General features: G+C 42.7%; 2 protein-coding genes and 1 pseudogene across 8 annotated transcripts in view; 2 read left to right on the top strand and 1 right to left on the bottom strand.

Annotated features, from left to right (window-relative positions):
• RIN2 (Ras and Rab interactor 2) overlaps window positions 1-7,291 on the top strand; it is a 72,456-nt gene extending 65,165 nt beyond the window's left edge. For all 6 annotated transcript variants that reach the window (XM_079983510.1, XM_079983512.1, XM_079983511.1 and 3 more), the window contains 2 exons: window positions 2,075-2,238; window positions 5,040-7,291. In XM_079983510.1, the coding sequence (XP_079839636.1) occupies window positions 2,075-2,238; window positions 5,040-5,360 (485 nt within the window). In that variant the 3' untranslated portion in view covers window positions 5,361-7,291. The remainder of the gene's footprint in view (window positions 1-2,074; window positions 2,239-5,039) is intronic.
• On the bottom strand, window positions 6,568-15,021 carry LOC307220748 (craniofacial development protein 2 pseudogene; annotated as a pseudogene). Its single transcript, XR_013844029.1, has 3 exons — window positions 14,052-15,021; window positions 10,103-11,977; window positions 6,568-6,571 (listed from the first exon to the last, which is right to left on the bottom strand). The product of XR_013844029.1 is annotated as a craniofacial development protein 2 pseudogene (transcript).
• A 1,300-nt stretch (window positions 15,022-16,321) lies between these two features.
• Window positions 16,322-24,729, top strand: NAA20 (N-alpha-acetyltransferase 20, NatB catalytic subunit). Its single transcript, XM_079983693.1, has 6 exons — window positions 16,322-16,461; window positions 17,156-17,180; window positions 18,938-19,028; window positions 21,075-21,210; window positions 23,649-23,794; window positions 24,249-24,729. The coding sequence occupies exons 1-6, from the start codon at window positions 16,409-16,411 to the stop codon at window positions 24,332-24,334; spliced, it is 537 nt and encodes a 178-aa protein (XP_079839819.1). The 5' UTR covers window positions 16,322-16,408; the 3' UTR covers window positions 24,335-24,729.
• The last annotated feature ends 591 nt before the right edge of the window (window positions 24,730-25,320 follow it).

Raw genomic sequence — 25,320 nt, 5'->3', positions numbered from 1 at the left:
TTTCGAACTGCTAGGTTGGCAGGAGCTGGGACAGAGCAACAGGAGTTCACCCCGTTACAGGGATTCAAACCCACCGACCTTCTGATCGGCAAGCCCAAGAGGCCTGGAGGTTTAGACCACAGCATCAAAGCCCTGTATAGCAAGCAGATATTCATCTTACCAAAAGGGGAAAGCACTGAGGATGTGAGTGAGTTGATAACAGAGGCAGGATTTTAATTGAGGATTGTTTCATAGTGAAATCACTTTATTTGTTATTTGTGCAGGGGTTGCGTTCGTGGCCCACTCATGTGTTAGTGGAGTGCGTGTAAGCCCCCCCATCCCCCCCCCTTTTCTGGCCACTTCTGGGTTGCAGCAATGCATGCGTCACAATCGTGTGTGCATTGAACAAATGTAAAATGGTCTTTGCCTGTACTCGAAACCCTTTGAGGAACACTTCATTATTATTTTTTAACACACAGGTTAGTCATTTTTGTCAAAAAGGCATGGAGTGGAGAAGCCACACAGAGGTAGCAGCAGCTCTCCGGTTCATACTCAGGCAACCAAAAATACACTCTTTCTGCCACGCAGAAAGAATGGGAGAAGAATATGTGAATCAGTTTTATTACTAGAAATTCCTCTTGACTTTTATTTAGGTTGCTTGAGAACAAGGGGCTTGTTATTAAGGTGACATTTGCAAAAAACAAAAACAAAAAACAAACCAACAATGATTTAGCTCTTAAAATATGGCCTGCAATACATCTCCTGCTTGTGGCTCTGAAACTTTTCCTGCCTCTGCAGTTGTTTGGCTCGTTCTAAGCCTGGAGTAGTGAAGGATTCCAGAGGCCCCTCCCCTCCTGGGCAGCTGAGAGCAAAAGAATGCTGAAGCCGTTGAATCTGGCAAGGAACTTCTGTTTCCAACAGCAAAACAAAAACAAGCAGGCCAAGCTTCTGGCCAAGCAGCTGGATGTTGATACTTCCTTGGCCTCCAAACTGCATCAGATTTCTCTGTGTTACTATTTGCAACAAATTGCATTTGTCTTTTCCAGAAATCCAATGGTGGGCGGGGGCATGAACAGAATTCCATCTAATGGGGAAGAGCATTTGAGTACAGCCGGAATGAGAACTGCAACAAACACCAGAGTCTGCTTTAAGTAATCTTCCTGATGTTTGTGCTATACTTGCCACAGTGTGTGGTGTCAAGAAACCAGGAGAACAAAGCAACTCAGAGGGTTGGATCCAGACTCTAGTTCTTTGGAACAAAGTTTGAAACCCACTGGCATGGCTGTGGTTTCAAAGGCACACCTCAGAAGGATGGCAGACCCCCAATTTGTAGTAGTAGCAGTAGTACAGCATTTATTAAATTTGGATACCACTCTTCAAGAGGAGACTGAGAAGAGATAGGATAGCCATCTTCAAATATCTCAAGGGCTGCTACATGGAAGATGGAGCAAGCTTGTTTACTCCTGCTCCACAGGGTAGGACCCGAACCAATGGCTTCAGGTTACAAGAAAGGCGATTCCGACTAAACATCAGAAAAAACTTTCTGACAGTAAGAGCTGTTCCGACAGTGGAACAGACTCCCTTGGGAGGTGATGGACTCTCCTTCATTGGAGGTGTTTAAGCAGAGGTTGGGTAGCCATCTGTCAGGCATGCTTTAGCTGAGATTCCTGCACTCTGCATTGCGGGGGGCGGGGGTGGTGTCCGTTCCAACTCTACTATTCTATGATCTGTAGATTTCAGGGTGGTTCACAGTATAAAAATACAAAATAAAAGCACAAAATACATAATAAAAACAAGAACAAGAATGAACTACTAGCACATTGATAGCTAACCCGTTGCTATCCAGATGCACGCTTCCCATCATTCTTGAGCATTGGCCCTGCAGGCAGCAGCTGATGGAAATTGGAGTCCAACATCTGGAGGGTCACAGTTCCCCCTCCCCCTTGCACTTTCATTTAATGCAAGACAGCAGATCACTCTTGTCTGTCTTGGAAAATTACAGACATGCTGAGTTTTACACTAATTATATATATATATAAGTAATCAAGCTGTTGGTAATTATCTCTGGAACACTCTTCTCCTGATTCCTTCACAGGTGGCTACTACTTGACAAGTGCATATGGAGCACTTTCTTTGATAAAGAACTTTCAAGAAGAACAAGCGGCTCGGCTGCTGTGCTCGGAAGCCCGGAATACCCTCCGACAATGGCATAAGCGTAGGACAACAAATAGAACGATTCCATCTGTGGATGATTTTCAGGTACAGTTAATGACTTTTCCATATGATGACTTTTCTACTGTGGGCAGAGTATAAGTGTGATATGACAGACAGCGTGGTAGATATAGATTGTCCTTGGTGATGTTAGTTCTGGTTCCCCCTCATTTGTGAAGCTCAGGGCAAAACTAGTTCTGACAGGGCTGCCACTCATGTCCCCACTCCGCTCACTGGTAAAGCCAGGGATGGGGTGAAGTTAGAATAAAATATATACAAACCCTGATGCCTTTGTTCCCCTCCATCTTTTGTTCTCCTTTTTTTAAGCTACAATGTTGGAATTGAGCCAAGGAGAAAATAGACAGCTGTGGGCAGTAAGATTGCCCCTCACCTGCATGATCCTCAGTCTTTGTTTATATGTGCAAGGGGCAGATATATAAAGAGAAACAGGTGTCTGTCACCATCTCATCTAATTTGGCCATGACGTTGGGGGAAGGGAGTCTTCTCCATGTTGCAGTGCCTGGAAGGACTTTAATAACACTGAATGTGAAGTGACTGCAGAGTTTCATATTCTTCTTGGGGAGATCCTGGAGTGATTATGGGCAGCTGCTTCTTCCTTAACACCTCCTTACAGGATTCCTGTTTGGTCTGAGCACCTAAACAAGATGGAAGTACAAATACTGTTAAAATTGTTGTGTACTTTGATCTTGCATGGTCTGAGAAAATTACTTTTCATATCTAACTTGCAATTTTGGTGTAGGCTTCTTAACTTGGTAGTGATAATGGAATTGCAAATCAAGCTTAACTTCAGTTTATGTATCATCAGTGCTTTTTTTCTAGAAAAATAGGTGCTGGTACTCAGCATAAAGTTGTTAAAGTAAGGCTGGATCTAGACACATCCAAGAAGCAATTCAGTTAAACGCACTGTAAACTTCATACAGGGAAATTCCACTGGTGAAAGACGGGGCTCCACTGGGCCATCTGGTGTCACAGTGTTATAACACATTCTTTCTTTACGAATGTCGTTGAGTCCTAGGTGCCGGTACTGCATACCCTTGAGTACCCCCTGAAGAAGAAGAAAGCACTGTGTATCATGATAGTTTAACACTGATACTTTTTGGAAAGCTAAAGCATGTTTCACTGTTTGAATTTTATGGTTAGCAAAAAACCTCCAAGATTTGGGTTGCCATACTTGCAAACATGTTAGAGAATAAATGTGGAGGATGTTTCTTCCCCTTAGAAACAAAAGTATTTGTTGGTGCATCCTGAATGTACATTTTGCCCTATATTTGACGGACTCCCTCCAATGACTCATTTCATTTCATGTCAGAACAAGCTGTGTTCCAACATGCACACTCTGCTCTTCTTTCTTCCCTTCCTTCCTCATTTCTATTTTCTCCCCTCCCTCCTTTTTTTCCTTCCTCAAATCTCCCCCTTTCATGTCTTCCCTTAGATTCTAGATGATGTCTGTTTCCGCTTATGGCCAGCATGTGTGCGTATGCTTTTTGTGTCTTTTTTTTAAAAAGCGTTCCTAATTATTTTACTGGAAGAAAGAAATGTTAACAATGAAAAGCAATTATTCCCCACCTCCGCCTTCACTGTTGACTGTGCTTTACTTGTTTTATTCTGCTCTGGGTTTTGTTACATTTAAATTGCTTTTATTATCGCTTGCACTGTTTTATTTTGAGTTGATTGGAGGCCTTTCTTGGGCCAAAAAGTGGCATAGAAATGAATTTATGAAGAAGCAAATATACTGCTTCTGCAGTGGGCAAAATAAATAAAAAAGACCGGCATTCCCACTAAATGAAAATGCGAAAAAGGTGGGAATAACTAATAACAACTCACATGTTCTCCAAAAGCTCCCACAGAATTAATGAAGCTTGAATTATTATCAAATTGGACTCAGGAAAAGAGACATGAATCATATTCCCAAATGAGCTTCCTGAAACCAGTTCCTTGCTTCAATATTAAAAAGCAAATGCCAGACACATGTGCTCTGTAGAATTGCAAAGTATGCTTTTCATCTGCATCGCTGGCTGATGAAGTCTGATTTGTGTGAATAGGGCTCGGCCCACTTTCTTTCCTGAGCTCTGCTGCATCTTGTGTTAGCCTCTTCAACAATAGGAGTTTCTTAGCATGACCACCGTTCCCCAGAGCAAGCTCAGTGACGCTTTGCCACCCTCTGGCATATGCCCAGGTCTCAGCTGAGGGAACTCAGTCTGGCCACAGATGACAGCTTTGCAGTTCACTTAGCTTGCTGTCAGGACACAATAAAGTGAGCTCAAAAGTACAATCCTCATGGCATGCTAATAATGAATAAGCAGAGGAAGTGTTGGGGCTAGTAAGTAAGTCCTTTACTCACATGGGCAGGTTGAATAAAATTTCAGTCAAGGTCCTGTGAATGGACCCTGACACTACTTCCTTACAGCAGGGGTTTTCAGTTCCTGCCTTCAGGGAACATTTACTGCATCAGTTTGTCTGCCATGGCACCCTTGTTACAGAATATGCATTCCATTTGAACAGAGCACTGGTTAGGCCTATGAGGCCTCAATATCTTATATGTGAATTGAGGGTGCTTGAGAACATTTTGCTTTGAGTAGACCTGTTGCAATTAATGGCTCTAATGTCAGGTTCATTAATTTCTGAGGATCTGCTCTGAGTAAAATTTAGTTGTATACCACCCTTAAGGTTTCCTGGAACACAGAGGACCTCTGATTAATAACAAGAGGAACAACTACGTATATTTCACATTGATTAGCCCAACAAACCAGGTGAAATTGTGTGTGGGTTTTTTTATTAGGTCTTGAATTTGAACATTTATTCTTCTCATGCATTTCCCCACTTTACAGAACTATTTGCGAGTTGCATTCCAGGAAGTAAACAGTGGCTGTACAGGGAAAACCTTGCTCGTGAGACCATATATTACCACAGAAGATGTGTGTCGGCTTTGTGCTGAGAAGTTTAAAGTGGACATTCCTGATGAGTATAGCCTATTTCTTTTTATTGATGACACCTGGCAACAGCTGACAGAAGATACCTATCCCCAAAAAATCAAAGCTGAACTGCACAGCCGGCCACAGCCCCAGGTCTTTCATTTTGTTTATAAGCGCATCAACAGTGACAATTATGGTGCCATTTTTCAAAACGACAACAGCGACCACACATCATAAAGCTCATGTGTTTTATGGTTGGGTTTTAAGTTGCTGAAAGCACCCTTTGCTTGCTGACTTGAGTTCATTAGACACTGTCTGCAGGGCTCTAAACCAAATGTCTGATAAGAACATGAACAACAATCCCTGTCACTGACTAAATGTAGTATATATACAGGGCCATTGTACAGCTGTAGAACAGAAGGGGGGCTGAACTTCATGGATCACTGATCTTCTCAAATATACTGCACATCACATCAGCACATCTGTATTGCATTTTACTCTCATCCTTAGTTCAAGCCCTAGTTTGCATTAACTTTACTGATGGCCAGATTATCTATAAGCTAGCTGGTGGGCTATCCATTTCACCAGTGTACATATATATGCAAAACTGTCCGATGCAGGGCATCAATAAACTCTCTTATATGGATGGTAGCAGCCTTCTCTAAAATATTTAATTATTATTTTACTGAAGGCAGCTTGTTTTTTTATATATATATATCACAGAAATTTTAAAACAGTTGCAGGTAAACTGTCATGGTTGATCCTTAAAGTATTTTTTAAAACTATAAAATGTTCTATAATTCTGCATGTGATTTTTAACATTTAATATACAAAATAAATCTCTTGCTGGTTTTAGAGTATTACATTGAACACTCCTGTGAGATTTAGATGGTTTATTGCCTTTTCTTCCCTGATTTAAGTGTTTTTAAATCTATCAAACTCATTTTAAGGTTGATAAAATTCTGTAAGTAATTTGTATTTTTGACATTGGCTACCCAAAGCCTTTTACAAACCTGATGTATCACTTACTGAATTATTATTTATATACTGCAATCTTGAATGGACAGATAAAGTGGACAGAAGTATTTGAAAGAAGTGAATATAGAGACCAGGAAAGTGAGAAAACATAGTGTGGCTGCTTTAGAAATGAGATGTTTTAGGGCATGTGTTTCAAATAACACAGTTTAGTTACTCCATTGTTGTACAGAAAGTTAGCCAAAGAAAGATAGCTGAGAGCTCCATCACTCCTCTTCGTGGAAGAGTGACTGGACATTGTTGAAGGTAGATGTGAGGGACAGTCACTCAAAATGGGGGGGGGGGGGAGAGAGAGATTGTGAGGTTACCCCTAGTCTGCTGGTTCAGGCTTCTTGCAGAACGTAAGTGAAGGAGGTTTGGGGGGGATTTTCAAAGTTTGAAATATTGTACATATACAAATATTGATTTGTCATCTGTTATGTTAGAAACAGCAAGGAACTGAATTTACAGGTTAAACAGATTTATGCAGACTGAAACGAGCAACATCACATGCATTTTACTGTGGCTGAAAAAGTAAATGTTTTCCATAGGCATACAAATTGTAAGCTTCTTTCCATATTAGATAACTAAAACTGGGTTGTAATTTTGAATAAAAGTAATCGCTCCCTCCTAATCTTCTGTGCGACCCCAGAGGAAGCAGGAGAGGAGAGATATTTCATGGGGTGGATTTTGCTGTCCCCTATACATCATGACTGAACAATTAAATTATCCAATAGATACAAAAATAAATCTGGACAATGTTGTAATAGTTTAATGTTGTAACAGAAATATTAAGACCTACACTGAGCACCAACCAATCCAAGTCATTGTGTAAGATGTGGTTGAAAATCTTGGATCATAAGTCCCTTGCTGATCTTATCAAAAGCCAAGAATCTTGTCCATCTAGGATGGCTTCCAAACCATGTGAATGCACTCCAGTGCTGAGTTATTAATTGCTGTACCTTAATGCCTTAATTCTCTGGAGTTACCAAAAGAATATTGGTGTCTGGCTCTGCAAGTGCATTTTGTATGTAAATGTATGCATGTTGATTTGCCACTTACCTGCCACCTTGACATGTGTCTATGTTGTATTTCATTTTGTAAATGATAAAACAGTAGTTTTGCACATAATACATTGTAATACTTTACTATAATGAACATGTTTGTGTATATGTGAATAGTCTGTATTTAAGTACCCATCCATTTCTTGCATTTCTTGCACAGGAGACATAGCCATTTTCTAGTCTCCTGAAACTATTCTTTAGTCCAGCTCATGTGGTTTGCTGTACATTGGAGTCTTAGAGCTGGTTCACACACTCATATCTATCCCTTCATTTTTATCATTTACTAACTGCCAGTTGAATGTGTAAACTGACTGCACTGGAAAACATTGTATTTTTGAGGTGATATATGGCACTTTCTCCTGTTACAGATCTGTGATAACTTCTGCTGCAATAATGGCTATAGATCTGTGAACTAGCCCTGAGGACCAATTCACACATTATACTTTAAAAAGATCTTGGGTGCATACCTATTTTAATGTGAACAGGTTGGGTGGAAATTATTGCTATCATGTTTCGAGCTCTGGCTCTTGTTCCCCTGCGCCAAGTGCTACTAGTAACCTTGTGCCAGCAACAGTCGCTGTAGGGATCAGCAGAGCTCACACTGGCCAAAAGCACTCCGATATCTGGAGGATGAGGACATCTGGAACATCCTAAGGACATAGTGACAGCTCTGCCTTAGATTGAAAATGATTTGTGTCGTTTGATCTTCTTTCATTTTATGCATATATCAGTGGTGTGCGGTCAGTGGACTAGGGGACTAGGATAGTCCCCTAAATTTCCCCCTGGCATCTCTTTCCTAAAGCCTGGGAAGCTTCTGCTCAGCTTAGGGAGGGAGGTGCGATGCTCCGACGGGTCCAAAAGCCCTTCCACCACCTTCCCAAAGCCTGGGAAGCTTCTGCTGGCTTAAGGAGGAAGGCACAATGCTCACGCACGCGACATCAGGACATCACAATGTTGTGCCCGTTCCCAAGTACCCTTGCAAGCTGGCGCCTCTGGCCCTAACTGTTCCCCTGTGAAAAAAATCACCATACATCACTGGTTGTTGTTGTTGTTGTTTAGTCGTTTAGTCGTGTCCGACTCTTCGTGACCCCATGGACCAGAGAACGCCAGGCACTCCTGTCCTCCACTGCCCCCCGCAGCTTGGTCAGACTCATGCTGGTAACCTCGAAAACACTATCCAACCATCTCGTCCTCTGTCGCCCCCTTCTCCTTGTGCCCTCCATCTTTCCCAACATCAGGGTCTTCTCCAGGGAGTCTTCTCTTCTCATGAGGTGGCCAAAGTACTGGAGCCTCAGCTTCACAATCTGTCCTTCCAGTGAGCACTCAGGGCTGATTTTCTTCAGAATGGAGAGGTTTGATCTTCTTGCAGTCCATGGGACTCTCAAGAGTCTCCTCCAGCACCATAATTCAAAAGCATCAATTCTTCGGCGATCAGCCTTCTTTATGGTCCAGCTCTCACTTCCATACATCACTACTGGGAAAACCATAGCTTTAACTATACGGACCTTTGTTGGCAAGGTGATGTCTCTACTTCTCAAGATGCTGTCTAGGCTTGTCATTGCCCTTCTCCCAAGAAGCAGGCGTCTTTTAATTTCGTGGCTGCTGTCACCATCTGCAGTGATCATGGAGCCCAAGAAAGTAAAATCTCTCACTGCCTCCATTTCTTCCCCTTCTATTTGCCAGGAGGTGATGGGACCAGTAGCCATGATCTTCGTTTTTTTGATGTTGAGCTTCAGACCATATTTTGCACTCTCCTCTTTCACCCTCAATAAAAGGTTCTTTAATTCCTCCTCACTTTCTGCCATCAAGGTTGTGTCATCTGCATATCTGAGGTTGTTGATATTTCTTCCGGCAATCTTAATTCCGGCTTTGGATTCATCCAGCCCAGCCCTTCGCATGATGAATTCTGCATATAAGTTAAATAAGCAGGGAGACAAAATGCAGCCTTGTCGTACTCCTTTCCCAATTTTGAACCAGTCAGTTGTTCCATATCCAGTTCTAACTGTAGCTTCTTGTCCCACATAGAGATTTCTCAGGAGACAGATGAGGTGATCAGGCACTCCCATTTCTTTAAGAACTTGCCATAGTTTGCCATGGTCGACACAGTCAAAGGCTTTTGCATAGTCAATGAAGCAGAAGTAAATGTCTTTCTGGAACTCTCTAGCTTTCTCCATAATCCAGCGCATGTTTGCAATTTGGTCTCTGGTTCCTCTGCCTCTTCTAAATCCAGCTTGCACTTCTGGGAGTTCTCGGTCCACATACTGCTTGAGCCTTCCTTGTAGAATTTTAAGCATAACCTTGCTAGCGTGAGAAATTAGTGCAATTGTGCGATAGTTGGAGCATTCTTTGGCACTGCCCTTCTTTGGGATTGGGATGTAGACTGATCTTCTCCAATCTTCTGGCCACTGCTGAGTTTTCCAAACTTGCTGGCATATTGAGTGTAGCACCTTAACAGCATCATCTTTTAAAATTTTAAATAGTTCAGCTGGAATACCATCACTTCCACTGGCCTTGTTATTTGCAGTGCTTTCTAAGGCCCATTTGACTTCACTCTCCAGGATGTCTGGCTCAAGGTCAGCAACCACACTACCTGGGGTATATGAGACATCCGTTTCTTTCTGGTATAATTCCTCTGTGTATTCTTGCCACCTCTTCTTGATGTCTTCTGCTTCTGTTAGGTCCTTTCCACTTTTGTCCTTTATTATGGAAATCTTTGTACGAAATGTTCCTTTCATATCTCCAATTTTCTTGAACAGATCTCTGGTTCTTCCCATTCTATTGCTTTCCTCTATTTCTTTGCATTGCTTGTTTAAGAAGGTCTTCTTGTCTCTCCTTGCTATTCTTTGGAAATCTGCATTCAATTTCCTGTATGTTTCACGATCTCCCTTGCATTTTGCTTGCCTTCTCTCCCCCGCTATTTGTAAGGCCTCATTGGACAGCCACTTTGCTTTCTTGCATTTCCTTTTCATTGGGATGGTTTTCGTTGCTGCCTCCTGTATAATGTTACGAGCCTCCATCCATAGTTCTTCAGGCACTCTGTCCACCAAATCTAAATCCTTAAACCTGTTCCTCACTTCCACTGTGTATTCATAAGGGATTTGACTTAGATTGTATCTTACCGGCCCAGTGGTTTTTCCTACTTTCTTCAGTTTAAGCTTGAATTTTGCTATAAGAAGCTGATGATCTGAGCCACAGTCAGCTCCAGGTCTTGTTTTTGCTGACTGTATAGAGCTTCTCCATCTTTGACTGCAGAGAATATAATCAATCTGATTTCGATGCTGCCCATCTGGTGATGTCCATGTGTAGAGTCGTCTCTTGTGTTGTTGGAAAAGCGTGTTTGTGATGACCAGCTTGTTCTCTTGACAGAACTCTATTAGCCTTTGCCCTGCTTCGTTTTGATCTCCAAGGCCAAACTTGCCAGTTGTTCCTTTTATCTCTTGACTCCCTACTTTAGCATTCCAATCCCCTATAATGAGAAGAACATCCTTCTTTGGTGTCACTTCTATAAGGTGTTGTAAGTCTTCATAGAACTGGTCAATTTCAGTTTCTTCAGCACCAGTAGTTGGTGCATAAACTTGGATTACTGTGATGTTAAAAGGTCTGCCTTGGATTCGTATCGAGATCATTCTATCATTTTTGAGATTGCATCCCAGTACAGCTTTTGCCACTCTTTTGTTGACTATGAGGGCCACTCCATTTCTTTTACGGGTTTCTTGCCCACAGTAGTAGATATGATGGTCATCCGAACTGAATTCACCCATTCCCGTCCATTTTAGTTCACTGATGCCCAGGATGTCAATATTTATTCTTGCCATCTCATTTTTGACCACCTCCAACTTACCCATGTTCATGGTTCTTACATTCCAGGTTCCTATGCAATATTTTTCTTTACAGCATTGGACTTTCCTTTCGCTTCCAGGCATATCCGCAACTGAGCGTCCTTTCGGCTTTGGCCCAGCCGCTTCATCAGCTCTGGATCTACTTGTACTTGCCCTCCGCTCTTCCCCAGTAGCATGTTGGACGCCTTCCGACCTGAGGGGCTCATCTTCCAGCGTCATAACTTTTATATGCCTGTTGTCTTTGTCCATGGAGTTTTCTTGGCAGGGATACTGGAGTGGCTTGCCGGTTCCTCCTCCAGGTGGATCACGTTTGGTCAAAACTCTCCACTATGACCTGTTCATCTTGGGTGCCCTGCTCGGCATAGTTCATAGCTTCTCTGAGTTCTTCAAGCCCCTTCGCCACGGCAAGGCAGTGATCCATGAAGGGGTACATCACTGGAATAAATACTTAATTTTCCTGAAACTGGCACCATGGGAAGACTGAAACAAGTGCAGGAGACGACTCACAACTGGCTACTATATGTGAGAAAAGTTCGTGTTTCTGAAATGGTGAGTTGTATCTGAGGAGTTGGATGGAAGAAACCACACACTCAGGATTCTTTTAAGGTGGGTGCTTTGTACTCTGTTTTCCCTTCCAGAAACATTTTGGCATTGAATCATTTATTCCAGTATCTATAACAATCTCATGTTCTTTGCCATGCTCCTATACACACTTACAATTTGCTTCTTCTGTACTAAACATAACTGAAATTTTCGCCACAATTCAGAACCAACACCTAATTATTCTTCATGTCATTTTACTTAAAAATAAATAAATCAGAAGATTAGGCATACCCTGCTGGTGGTTGCTGTGCTTAAAATATCATTGCCTCCAAATCAACTCCTATCTTTTTTCTTAATGGACAACACTGATGCAGTGGAGAAAAGGGGGAAATAGCTGAATTAAACTGAAAATCAGTGGACTGCAATGGGCAGAGAAAGAGCTGAAGCAGTCAAAAAGCTCAAGATCATGGGCATCTTTGTTTAATGGTGCACATTTTTTAAAAATGTAATCATTAATTTCCACTCTTAGGTGAAAACCTATTTCTTTCCGTGGCTGGAAACAAAGATACTGTCTGCATGATGGTTAAAGCAAGTTCCATCCTTGCAGAAGAAAAATGTGTTGTAAAATATTAAGACACTTGATAACTTTTCGAGAATGCTATTGCTTGCAGTGTCATTGGTTCCCACATGAACCAAGAGGAAGGGGTATTTGTCAGTGGGTTTTATGATTCCTTGCAGTCGTTCAGTTACATCTTGGATCTTAGCCCCGGGGAGACAGCACACTTCCCGAGACATCTTGTCAGGCCCACAGATCACTGCTTCTGTTCCCCTCAGTAGGGAATCCCCTATCACCACTACACACCTCCTCTTATGTTTGGTCGGGGTTCTTCCGTGAGCTGTCCGTTCCAAGGTCGCCTGCACATTCCCTGAGGACTGACCTTGCTGCTCGTCTTCATGTACCTGATCGACTGTAATGAGGGAGAGATCCTCAAATGGAGTCTGCTCTTTGTCTTCCATGCTAGGGGAGAGGACCTCAAAGCAATTGTGTATTTCTAAACAATCAGAGCGAACCCTGGGCTTCCTACTTCTTTGAGTCACGTTTCTCCATATATCTGGCTCCTGTGTTGGTGAACTAGCCTCCTTCTCAGGGGAGTCCCCTGTCTCCTCCTTGGTGGAGACGGTGTGCTCAGTTGTTTCCAAGAAGAGCTCCAGCTCTCTAATTCTTTGGAGCGTAGCTACGCGTGCCTCCAGTTGCTGAACTTTGTCTTCTAAGAGGGCAATCAACATGCAATTGCTGCAGGTAAAGCTGCCTGCAACCTTTGGCAAGATGGCAAACATTGTGCAGGAACCGCAAGCGACTGCAGCTGTTCCCTCACCCTCCATCTTGAGAACGTGTCGTTGGGGGTGGCTACAGCGGTCCTCCATCATAAGAAGCGTGCAGACAGGACAAATAACTCCCCCCCAAAAAATCCTAGGTCTCCCCCAATTTGCTGGTAAGTGTATAGGAATGCAGGCTTAGAATCACAAAAATAAAAATAATCCAGCAACAGTTAAATCCAATTTATTACAAATGTGCTCAAAAATCCCCTGCATAAATCAACCAAGTTTAGGAACTGCTAAGTGTCTGAAGGCTGCACAATGTATCTTTCTATGACTGAAAATGGATTCAGACTCTCATATTGAATCTTAATGTTGAGATTCCCACCCACTGATCTTCCCACATTAAAGTTGTCATTAAGCAGTACCTCAGCCTTTTAATAAGCAGATTTGCAGATTTGTAAACTGAATTCGTGGGACACAGGTGGCGCTGTGGGTTAAACCACAGAGCCTAGGGCTTGCTGATCGGAAGGTTGGCGGTTCGAATCCCAGCGACGGGGTGAGCTCCCGTTGCTCGGTCCCTGCTCCTGCCCACCTAGCAGTTCGAAAGCAGGTCAAAGTGCAAGTAGATAAATACGTACTGCTCCGGCGGGGAAGGTTAACGGCACTTCTGTGCACTGCTCTGGTTCACCAGAAGCAGCTTAGTCATGGTGGCCACATGACCTGGAAGCTGTACGCCGGCTCCCTCGGCCAATAAAGCGAGATGAGTGCCGCAACCCCAGAGTCAGCCACAACTGGACCTAACAGTCAGGAGTTTAAACTGAATTACATTTTGTCTTTGAATTAAACAGTTCACTAATGGGCTAATTTAAATTCATAATTATATCTTGCATCTCTGTTCTGAAAACATTTCGAAATACCTTTCCAATTTGCCGAGTTAGGGGGTGTTATATGATGTTATCCAACCTTCCAATGCCTCTGGTTGCTGACCCCTATGGTAACAGTGAACAATAGGGCTCTGCTGCTAGACTTCCACCAGCAGATTTCTGGCGCCTTAATACTGTTTCTAGAGGCAGTGCTGTTACTGCTCTCATCTGTCAGGATAGCTGTATTGAGTGTTTTTTAAGTGTAGGCCTGATATTTATTTAAACATAAGCTTATAAGCCTTGCAATTCCTTTGAATTAGTAAGACATAATGGTGTTGTTCATAGGCACTGGGTGCCAGGGACCCTGGGGGCTCCAGTCCCCACAACTCCCCATGAAAGGGCTGGGCTCCCACAAATTTTTGCACCGGGGCTGCTCACGTCGCAGGGGTGTGCTAATGTCAGGCGCCTGCAGCGTGCGTGGCCTCGGGCACCTGCAGTCCTGGGGCCAAACTGCTGGGCCTGGTGGTGGTGTTTTGGTATTTGTATTATTTAAATATCTTACCTGCCCTTCACGCTAAAGTCTGAGGGCAAGTTGCAACAATTTAAAATACAGTTAAAAAACGAGAATTAAAAATACAGTCACTCAAACCAGGGTGGGTCCTGAAAATAAATATCTTCATCGTCAAAGGCCAGGGTAAAGAGGAATGCCTTATTGGTTAGGGTTATGCTCTTAGAGAAGCTATTCAGTGCCCTGATAGGTACCTGTAGCCAAGAAAACTGCACACACTTTGAAATTAGTTCCACTGATAACGGCGGGACTTCTTCTAAGTAAGCTTCCATACATGGCTCAGTCGGTAAAACATGAGACTCTTAATCCCGGGGTTGTAGGTTCAAGCCCCACACTGGGCAAAGATTCCTGCATTGCTTGGGGTTGGTCTAGAAAACCCTCGTGGTCCCTTCCAACTCTGCAATTCTGTATTCTATAGGAGGGCTGACATACGTCTTTTTTGGAAAGAAAATCCACCATTTTGGGGGTGTCCTGGTTTTTCCTTTTTGAAATATGGCAACCCATCTTGATCTCTAGCCTCAGACTGCAGGGCAGCCGCTGGGACCAGAGAGGTGAGCTGAGCCCGAGAGAAGCTCTGGAGGCAGCACTCTTGGAGGGAGACTAAGGGTCTGGGTTAAAGGCGGATCTACACGGATCCTCATGGATCTTCCACTTTTTAAAAAATAACTCCAACAAATCCAGTGTCAAATTACAGACTAGACTATTAAAAACGTGGATCCAACACTTAGCCACGCTGCAGCACAACAAAAACATGGATCATGAATTCATATGATTTTTATATTGAAACAAAATAAAAACACCATGATACTCTACACCACATATTTGTCTGTAGGCAGAACCAAAAAAAGCATGCACCCACTGTTTTGTGGTACTGCAATGGTGCAAAAACATGGTTAAAAAACACACATCCTCATGGATCCTCATGATTTTTGCACTAGATCAGCCCAAAATCACCATCAGACCAAATATCATGGCCATGGGCACAGCCAGCACCACAAAAATCATGGATCCATGGCTTCATGGCAACTCCATGGCCCAAAAATGTGGTTCTGAAGCACGGATCCTTATTGATCCTCACCCTTTTTGCATTGGGCCACCCCAAACTCACCATCAAATCACACATCAAAGCCAGGGGCACACCCTGCACCACAAAAATCATGAGTTGCACTACAAAAATCACAAAAACGCCCTTAGCATTAATCATATATGGTATTTCTCCAATAGCAAACTACCTAGAATTGAAAATAATATTTAGTACACTAACCTTTGTTTAACTCTTGACAGATGTCAGCTTGCTGAGTTATTTTATACCATTGTGATTGTGATGTTATATTTGCCAGCAGGCAGACCCAGCAGCACAGAGTTTTGCTGATTAGCAAGAGATTTGGGGAAGTTGATCTGAGGGTGACTTCGGGCTTATCTAGTGCAAAAATCATGAGGATCCATGAGGATCCGTGTTTTTTAACCATGTTTTTGGGCCATTGCGGCCCCACGAAACAGTGGGTGCGTGATTTTTTTGATGCTGCCTACAGACTAAGACATGGTCTACAGTATCATGGCAGTTTTATTTAATTTGAATGAAAAAATCTTATGAATTGATGAGGATCCGTTTAAAATCAGCTGGATCCGCCTTTCAGCCGTTTCCGGAGAGGAAACCCAACCGGCTGTGGGGGTGAATTTTAATGTTGCTCATCCTCTTTGATGAGTAGGGCCACAAATATGTTTTAATATATGCAGGGCAGCAAAAATCCAAAATGCCGTCCCCAATTTTCCCCCGACAGAGACTCTTGGTGGCCCACAGAAAAAAGAACATCTCAGAACCCAGGAACGAAACAAACGGGCGCAATGTATCTGCGGGAGGACGACGCTTCTTCCCTTTTTCTTATCTCTGTGGACCATTCTGACGCAAGGGGGCGTGGCTTCCGCCCCTCCCTTGGACCTTCGCTTCTTTCTGGAAGGGTCGCCCTGGCAACCGCTGGAACGGAAGTGGCGTCTCGGTTGCCCGGCGCCGGCGAGAAGTGGTTCCGGGTCTCGGGCTGCTGTCCGCCTTCCCCGCCTCGCCGGGGAGAAGAAGATGACTTCGCTGCGCGCCTTCACCTGCAACGACCTCTTCCGATTCAACAACATGTGAGCCGGAGGGGGGGGGGGGCGGGGACGGGGAGGGGGCGGCGCGCGTCTCTGGCCTGGAGGCGCCTCCGCGGCCTGTGCTGGGCCTCGAGGGAGGGCGCTCGGCGGACCCGCCTGCCTCCCCCCCCCCGGTCCTGCTGGCGATGGAGGGTCGGAATTGCCGCCCAGCCAACACCTGGGCCGGCCCGGTTCCGAGCACGGGCTGCCGCGCCGCCTCTTTGGGCTGCCACCTGAGACAAGGGAAAAGCGAGTCTTTATCAGTTGCCTGTGCCTTTAAACATCAAATGGATGAGCAGAAATCAGATGGAGCTGGTTGCAGATGAAGACAGGCATTATCACCTGCTCATTTCTGGAACCCAAATTGTTGTTCAAGGCACAGCTACAGGGGTTATTTTAAAATTTGGCAATTTAGTTGGCACAAGGAAATAGCTCTCCTCTATTGAATATTTCAGGATCTCTTGGAATTAAAGGGATGTTAGAACTTGCCTCCTGCTCTTCTTTGGTTATACTTTATTCCCTGACCAACCCAGGGTAGATCACAAAATTAATAATTGTTCAAGAGGCAAATTGAGGTTTCAAAATTGGTGTGTGGGATGGAAGAGATTGAAAGGTTTGCCCCATACCCAGTTGTAACTGGCTCAAAGTTTCTCCCTAGTAGTATTTTGGGTGTTTAATCAGTTCTTGTTTCCCACAGCAACTTGGATCCCCTCACAGAAACTGTATCCTTTTAAGCCTCAAGACCTCTGAATGCTAATGGCAGTACCTGTGAGCCTCTTCATACATTATACTACAGAAAACATGTTTGTCCCTGAATATTTTTATCAGGGAGCTGCAGCTATTTCTGGTGTCTTGCAAGTGTACCTACATGGCAGAAATGTTTGTTATTGCGTTCATTCTTTATTCTTCTATGGGCAGTCCATAAAAAAGCAGTATATGGGGCAGCCTTGAGAAGCTTGTAATATGGAAGTTAGTATGGATGCCAAACAGCAGTGTGCTGTATTTATTATTTAATTATTAAATTTCCATCTCACCCTCCCTAAGGGGCCCAGGGCAGCAAACACCAAAATAATAAAACAATCATATTTTTAAAAATAAACAAAACTTATTTAAAACAGTTAAAAACACTTAAAACAGTCATATAACCCCACAACAAATAATATCTGGATCAAGTATCTTTTGACCATCAAATGCCTGATTAAACAGGAATGCTTTTCAGTTTCTTCTGAAAGTTAATATCAGCTTCCTACCCTCAGAAGTAATATTTTGAATGTATCACTTTGACTGTTCAAATTGTTTATACAATGTTTATTTGTAATCCATACAATAATATGGTAAATGTATGTGATGTTATCCCTATAATACAAATGAGCTTATGGCAAAATTGAACGAGACACTTTCTGATTCATAACCCAGTGTTCTCCAATATTATGTCCAAGCTAAAATCACTTCATGTAAGAGGTTCTGTATTTCCTTTTTTCTATATAGTGTCTTAGGTCTCAAAGATTTAAAAAATGTCATAGTAATCAATACTTATTTAGAACTGGTACATTTCAAGTGGTCAAATAATATGTATCTTAGTAACCCATCCAATAGCCTGCAAGGAAGATCAGTATAATTAGCCACTTCTTTGCTGTGGATGCAGCAGGGCTGATAAATAGTGGTATAGTCGAAGCTGAGGAGAGAGACGAACCAGAGAATTATCAGTTCTTACTCTTAATTGCTCTTCCTTCTAAAATGGGTCATTCCATATCAAGTGATGTCATGTATTTTGTTGTAATGTTCACAATATGTACTAACAAGAATTCTTTCAAAGCTTTAATTCTATCATGCAATAGCAAGCTATCACTTGGCTTTGGAACACGTTTTTTAAAAGAAATGCCTGACCAGCTTTTCAGATACCTTTTAATTGAATAACATTCTAAATAAATGCCTGAAGGAACTGATATTGTAACTTGACGTCTTGTTTATTCTGTTATATCTTACTCCAAGAAGACCCATTTATCCTAAATAGAACCCAATAAGGCAGACATGTATGTACAATTTTTTTAATGTGATCCCACTGAGATCCCAATATGAAATTTTGCAGATAGCTCTTAGAAATATTAAATAATACAAATGTTTTGGAATTTTTTAATCATACTACTTTTTTTAATCACTTTTTAAATTTTGTTTTATTGCTATGGCTAGTGGCTGCTGCAAATAAACATTCTTCTGATTCTGATTTTACATTCTTCGTTTACCTGTATTGTATTGTTATTATTTATTTTTTACTCAGAAACAGACAGTAGTCTTAAGTATTTTAGTATCTTACTGTGCAAAACCACAACTGTTTGGAAAACAGTTACTTTGGGGGTGAGCAACTTAAGCTCCCCCAGATATTACAGAACTACAGCTTCTATAGTCCTTTACCCTTACAGATTGTCACCCTCCACTTGCTTACTGAGGTGATATTTTCTTAACATGCAATGCTCCGTAGTATGGAATTCCATTTTACTTGCAGTACTTGGCTCACTGGCCTGAGTATTTTATTGTTGCAGAAGCTCCTGGTGGAGAACTGATGGGCTACAGTAAGTAGGTTAATTTTCCTTGTTTCTGTGTGACTAATCTTTGACTAACCCTTTAATTATTTGGCAGTAGCACTGCAACATTTACTCAGTTTTTAAGGGCTTTTTATCAACCATGAAGATGTCCTTGATAAACTGGGCAGAACCTTTTGTTAATATTAGTTTTAGTATGAGCATATAAAAACCGCATATGGAAAGTAACATCTTAAGGTAGGGGTTGGCAGCCCATCACCTGCAGGCATCCAGGTGCCTGTAAGGAGGAACCAGAGCCCCTAGATTCACAGTCTTCTTTTTTTTTTGAAGTAACTTTCTAGTTTTTATAATCCCCAGTATGAGGCAAAAGGTACACACATTCTTTTTTTGTCCGTACCACCCTTACTGACACATCTCCCGCCTTGCACCTTTCCCCCCCCCAAAACGTGCAAAAGCCTGTATATGAGAGAAATGGTGCTACACACTTGGGAGTGGAGGAAAATGTGTGTGTGTGTGAGAGAGAGAGAGAGAGAGAGAGAGAGAGAAGAAGAAGAAGAAGAAGAAGAAGAAGAAGAAGAAGAAGAAGAAGAAGATTGTATGCATATGTGATCTGTGAGGGAGAGAGACGTATGTATAAATCTGTTTATGTGTGGTCAGAGAAAGAAATGGACTTGGGCAGAGAGAGAGAGGTGTCTGTGTGTGTATGAGTGTGTGTGTGAGCAATGCATGTGTGTCTGATCAGTGAGTGTGTGCATGATTGTGTGTGAGAGTGTGGTGGGGCCACCTTGGATATTTTCCCTGGCTCAAGGGGATGCTCTCTGTTATTAGCTAGCAACAGCATCATTGTGTGTATGGGGCAAAAGCCAATATTTTGTGATCTTCATAGTTAGGACCAACAGGATGTAGTGACTTTCCTTGGTAAGCCTGAAGTTGTCCGTGTGTGTGTGTGTGTGTGTGTGTGTGTGTGTGTTGGAAGCAGCCGTGATGGTTCTCTCTCTAACTGATATGTCATGCCTCCCATAGCAGCTATTTTGTGACTAGTACTTCCTCAAAATTTGAAATGTGCCCCCTGGTCCAAAAAGGCTGGCAGCTCCTGTCTTAAAAGTATGTCCCCTTCTCTCACACATCCAAAATGAATGCTTCATCTGATGTGCATTTGGCTACAGCACATCCATATATGTATCTTCTAAACACAAAATGTGCTGCTTGCTTTAGTAATAGTTTTTACCATATGCAAATGTATCCCAATTTAATTGATACATAGTATGAGTATTACTCATAGTAATCAATTAGAATTTCTTTAATTGGGTTTCAGCCTTCACATCAGATGTCAAGGAATAAGCAACTGACTTTTAAAAGATATCTGAAGGCATCCCTGTTTAGGGAAGTTGTTAATGTTTGATGTTTTATCATGTTTTTAATATTCTGTTTGGAGCCACCCAGAGTGGCTGTGGCAACCCAGTCAGATGGGTGACATACAAATAAAATTATTATTATTATTATTATTATTATTATTATTATTATTACTTGGAAGTGAATACACTTACAATTATAGCTTTTGTTGTTCTCCTACAGTTCCGCAGCTATTAGTATCTTTCTCCCTGGAGTCCTAATCACAGACTTCACTTTGATGTTGTCTGTAGTCAAAGAGTTGCATACATTTTTAGTATTTCCTCGTAGTGATAGGAAGGTGGCAAGAAGAGTCTGCTAGGGTACTGACCTGAAAGACTGCTCCCTACCCAACTAGAAACCCTCCTCAGGGTTTTAAAGCTCATTCACTTTAAAGCTGGTTTTAGGAGACATAAGAGTTAGAAACATTCTGTTGCTTTCTTGAAATTGGAGACTCTCTGAACATTTTGTTCAGTGCTTAATTTGCTGTGTGTGAGACATTCTGGAATCTGTATAGTCCTGATGTTCAACTTCTAGTTTGAGTCCTTTTTAATTGCCTGCATCTGTAGTAAAGCATTTTTTTCTGGTTTTATGTCAAACACCATAAATCCAATAGCTAATTTCCTGTGGGATGGCCATGGTCTAATCCAAACAAACTAACCCATTTTATCCTACTTTTCCTTGTAGTCATGGGGAAAGCTGAAGGTTCAGTAGCCAGAGAAGAGTGGCATGGCCATGTTACTGCACTCTCCGTTGCACCTGAATTTCGGCGGCTGGGTTTGGCTGCTAAGTTGATGGAACTGCTTGAAGAAATATCAGAAAGGTGAGGGATGCCTGCATGATAAACATATATTTTCCTCTCTTAGCGATGTATTGATCTGTTTGAATTCCTGTAGATTTATTGATGAGAACAGCTGAAGGCATCATAATTATATGGAGAATTATTTTGGGGACTCTTAAGAAAACAATTCAGTGAGAACTTTATAAAGTCAGGAGTGCTTCATAAGGAAGTTTTATTTTAGGAGTGTTGGGGTGCTGCTCAGCTGACTGGTTAGATTAGCCAGTGTCAAATAAAAGGCTAATAGCGCTTTTATCTAAGTTAGAATAGCCAACTCCCTTCAGCCCTTACCATCAGTCATGCTGGCTGAGACTGATGGGAGTTGGGCATCCAGCAACATCTGGAGGGAACCACATTGACTACCTAAGTGGTGGAGGCTGCAATTCTGTGTGCACTTACTTGGGCTAAGTCCCACTCAACACTGGGATTTCTTCCCGCATAATTGGCTGCATGATATTTCCCTCGTACTTCCGTTAGCGAGAAATATGTGCCAGTGAATAGAGTTGTGGTCGTGGGTAAATATATATTATTGAATTATTTCCTCCCCCCGCCGCCAATTATTTATTGAAATTCTTTTAAATAGGGTTAAATAGGCATTTTGGGAGTGAAGGGCCTTGTTGACCTATAGGGCCACATTAACCCTTTTGTGCAAAAGTGGTTGTGGCCAATTTTTACAAATTGATTGGGAAGGGGGTGCTTGGAGGGGGGGGCAGGAAATTTTTGGCATCATAGCAAGGGGCCAGTAAAAGAACAAAAAACTTTTTTTAAAGCAAATGGATAAATGGGAGAGGAGCCATATTCAGCATTACACAATTACAAATGTTACATCTGCACAAGCATAGAAGCTTGCTAGAGGAACAATCTCCCCTCTGCTCCCCCCACGTGCTGTGCTAGGAGGGTTTTCCTGTCCCTCCCTAAACCAACTTGGAGGAGCACAGGGGGAGGAGAGCCTTGGCGCAGGGCTTCCGATGCCAGTGTTTGCCCTTCAAATTCATCTGTTATATAGCAGTCACTATATCAGCACTGTTTCCCCTACTTTAAGCTATGTGTTGCATCAAACTGAATTTCCTGCTTCTCTCCTCCACCAGTAAGTCCTCCAAATCTGCTCTAAAGGAAAAGGTAAAGGGACCCCTGACCATTAGGTCCAGTCGTGGCTGACTCTGGGCTAGCGGCGCTCATCTCGCTTTACTGGCCGAGGGAGCTGGCGTACAGCTTCCGGGTCATGTGGCCAGCAGGATTAAGCCACTTCTGGCGAACCAGAGCAGTGCACGGAAACGCCGTTTACCTTCCCACCAGAGTGGTACCTATTTATCTACTTGCACTTTGACGCGCTTTCAAACTGCTAGGTGGGCAGGAGCAGGGACCGAGCAACGGGAGCTCACTGTCGCGGGGATTCAAACCACCAGTCTTCTGATCAGCAAGTCCTAGGCTCTGTGGTTTAACCCACAGCACCACCCACATCCCAAATCTGCTCTGGGTTCCCCCAAATCCTCTGGATCAGATTTGCAGGGGGTGGGACTATGCAAGGAGAGGATGGGGATGTTCACGGAAGTTGTTCCACATGTACAAAGATTTAGTTTGCTATATTCCTAGGTTTTCAAGACTTCATTTTATTTCCGTATTTTAATTGCAATTTACTAGTGTCCCATCGTGGTACAAAACTGGCTGCATTTGGAAGCAATTATAAGCTATGGTTTGTTATTACAGAAATGAGCCTGGTTGAGACTTGACTCCTGTTTCTTCCTCCAGAGTAGCTGTGTTAGAACCTTTCTCTTCCATTATCAAATAAGTAGAATTCCACATTATTCCTGAATCCAGAACTCCTTGGCTCATCTTAATTATGGTATATTGAAATAAGCTAGCTTCATAAAGCAAATTCAGACATAACTCTAAACTGATAAATCAGGACAGAAGAATGAAATAAGTACAAGGATGATGGTTTCCGAAGCTCATTTATTTAAAGGCAAACCATAGTTTGTTACAGCCAAACGAAGTCATGGAATCAAACTTTGGTTTGTGCCAATTCCAAACGATTGTTTTAACATCCAGACAAATAGGCAAAGCGGGAGCTGCTTGTTGGTTTCATTTTCCATTTGCTCCAAAGTATTCTAACCCGAAGGCTCAATGGCCTCTGGAGGTTGGAGCAGCAACCTGAACAGATTATCAAGACAAACATCATACTAAATCAGAAGTGCCCCTTATTCTGGTTTGCCAGTTCAGACAAACTAAATGTAAACATGGTTTGTCATGAGGCGTGGCCTATTTGTTAGCTTGCCTGTTTAGTGCAGAATTCCCACCCACCCCCATTGTTCACTGCTTAATTCTTATTTTTTTTATGTAGATCCCTGTGTAGCCTCTTACAAACTATGCTGTTTTCTGTTAGTTATTTTGTCTTATTGTGTCATTTTCTTTTCTTAATGAAGAAAGGGCGGATTTTTTGTGGATCTCTTTGTAAGAGTATCAAATCAGGTTGCAGTGAACATGTACAAACAACTAGGCTACAGCGTGTACAGAACAGTGCTAGAATACTACTCTGCCAGCAACGGGGAGCCTGACGAGGATGCTTATGGTAAGTGTTGTGCAGAAAGAGACACTTTGGACAGTCCTTGTGATGTAATAAATTCCCATGCCATTAAAATGAAAATGTGAAATTGTTTGGGATGAGCAAAGCTTTTTGCCCAAAGTGGGTGGAACAGGAGATGTGACTGTGAGCTGTGTGGGGCAGGGTGTATTCCAGGCATGCAGAAGCCCGCTCTCCACCCTTCACGGACTCATTCCAGCCAGGCAAAATCACTTGAGGAAGCTGTGAGCCAGAGCTCTCGAGGGGCTCCTAGGCAGAGGAGTTGGAGCTTAGACAGAGAGACCTGAGGGCTAGAGGTTCCCCACTCTTGATCTCAAGTAGAATGATAAGCCAGTGTAAGGGCACAACTGACCAAAAAGAAGTAGTCAGTCTTCTGCCACTGAAATAGACGGCCACTTGAAGTGTATTATGTTGTAAATATGTTATTAATCGTTTTCCACAGATATGAGGAAAGCTCTGTCCAGAGATACAGAGAAGAAATCAATTATACCATTACCCCATCCTGTCAGACCAGAAGACATAGAATAAGCTTAAGCTGTGGATATTTAGACATGTTGAAAATAACATCTTTGAAAGCATTTTGGACCATCTATGGAAAATGGTGTTTAATTATGAATGTACTTGGAAACCCGAGAGCAACAAGGAAAGTGTGTGCAGACACGAAGGAAAAGCTTCATTTTTAGGCTACTGGGCTGATGCCCCCAAACCCCACACAGGTTTGCAGCTGCACTATTGGCCGCTTAGGGGTTAATCTTTTTTACAAAAATCATTAAATCCTTGGCTGTACAAAACTATTTCTAAAAATCTAGTAGATTAAAAATTTTAGGAGCCTGGAGCTCATTGGTGTCACTCATTCATGCTTTGAGCATTGGAGCCTTAAAGTATATATTGGGGGAAAATAAAATCAACGGATTTAAAATGAATTCCTCTTGTACTTGATTCACTTTGGTAAATACAGGCAACTCACATTTTACACTTCTTTCACTTATGCAACCACAGCTTTTTGTGGGGTGGGGGAAAATAAATAAGTGGAGAACAAAGAAAACTCACACTAAATTTACCGTATTTTTCGCCCCATAGGGCGCACCAGCCCATAGGACACACCTAGTTTTTTGGGGGGGAAATAAAGAAAAAAAATTTATTTCCCCCCCAGGTGCGGGGCTGGGGCGGGGGAAGCCCGAGCTTCCCCCGACCCCAGCCCCCAGAACAGGCTGCTATCCGCAAGCCGTGGGAGAGCGTTGCGCGAAGCCCAAAGACCTGCGTCTCCCACGGCTAGCGGATAGCTTCCTGAAGCCTGGAGAGCGAGAGGGGTCGGTGCGCACCAACCCCCCTCGTTCTCCAGGCTTCAGCGAAAGCCTGCATTTGCCCCATAGGACCCACACACATTTCCCCTTCATTTTTGGAGGGGGAAAATGCGTCCTATAGGGCGAAAAATACGGTATTTATTCCTCCAATGCACAGCTGCAATTGCGGGCTTACTTTGGGAAGGCAGTACGATGGCTCTGGGAAGCAGC

Source organism: Podarcis cretensis (assembly GCF_951804945.1).
Source record: "Podarcis cretensis genome assembly, chromosome: 7".
Taxonomy (NCBI): domain Eukaryota; kingdom Metazoa; phylum Chordata; class Lepidosauria; order Squamata; family Lacertidae; genus Podarcis; species Podarcis cretensis.
This window is presented reverse-complemented; position numbering and strand designations above follow the sequence as displayed.

What these genes read in the sequence shown, in the direction of transcription:
- NAA20 (XM_079983693.1), top strand. Translation starts at nt 16,409, where the DNA reads ATGACTTCGCTGCGCGCCTTCACCTGCAACGACCTCTTCCGATTCAAC. An exon ending in CTCTTCCGATTCAACAACAT is followed by an intron (nt 16,462 to 17,155) that starts GTGAGCCGGAGG and finishes TGTTTCCCACAG; the next exon opens with CAACTTGGATCCCCTCACAG. An exon ending in TGGAGAACTGATGGGCTACA is followed by an intron (nt 19,029 to 21,074) that starts GTAAGTAGGTTA and finishes TTTTCCTTGTAG; the next exon opens with TCATGGGGAAAGCTGAAGGT.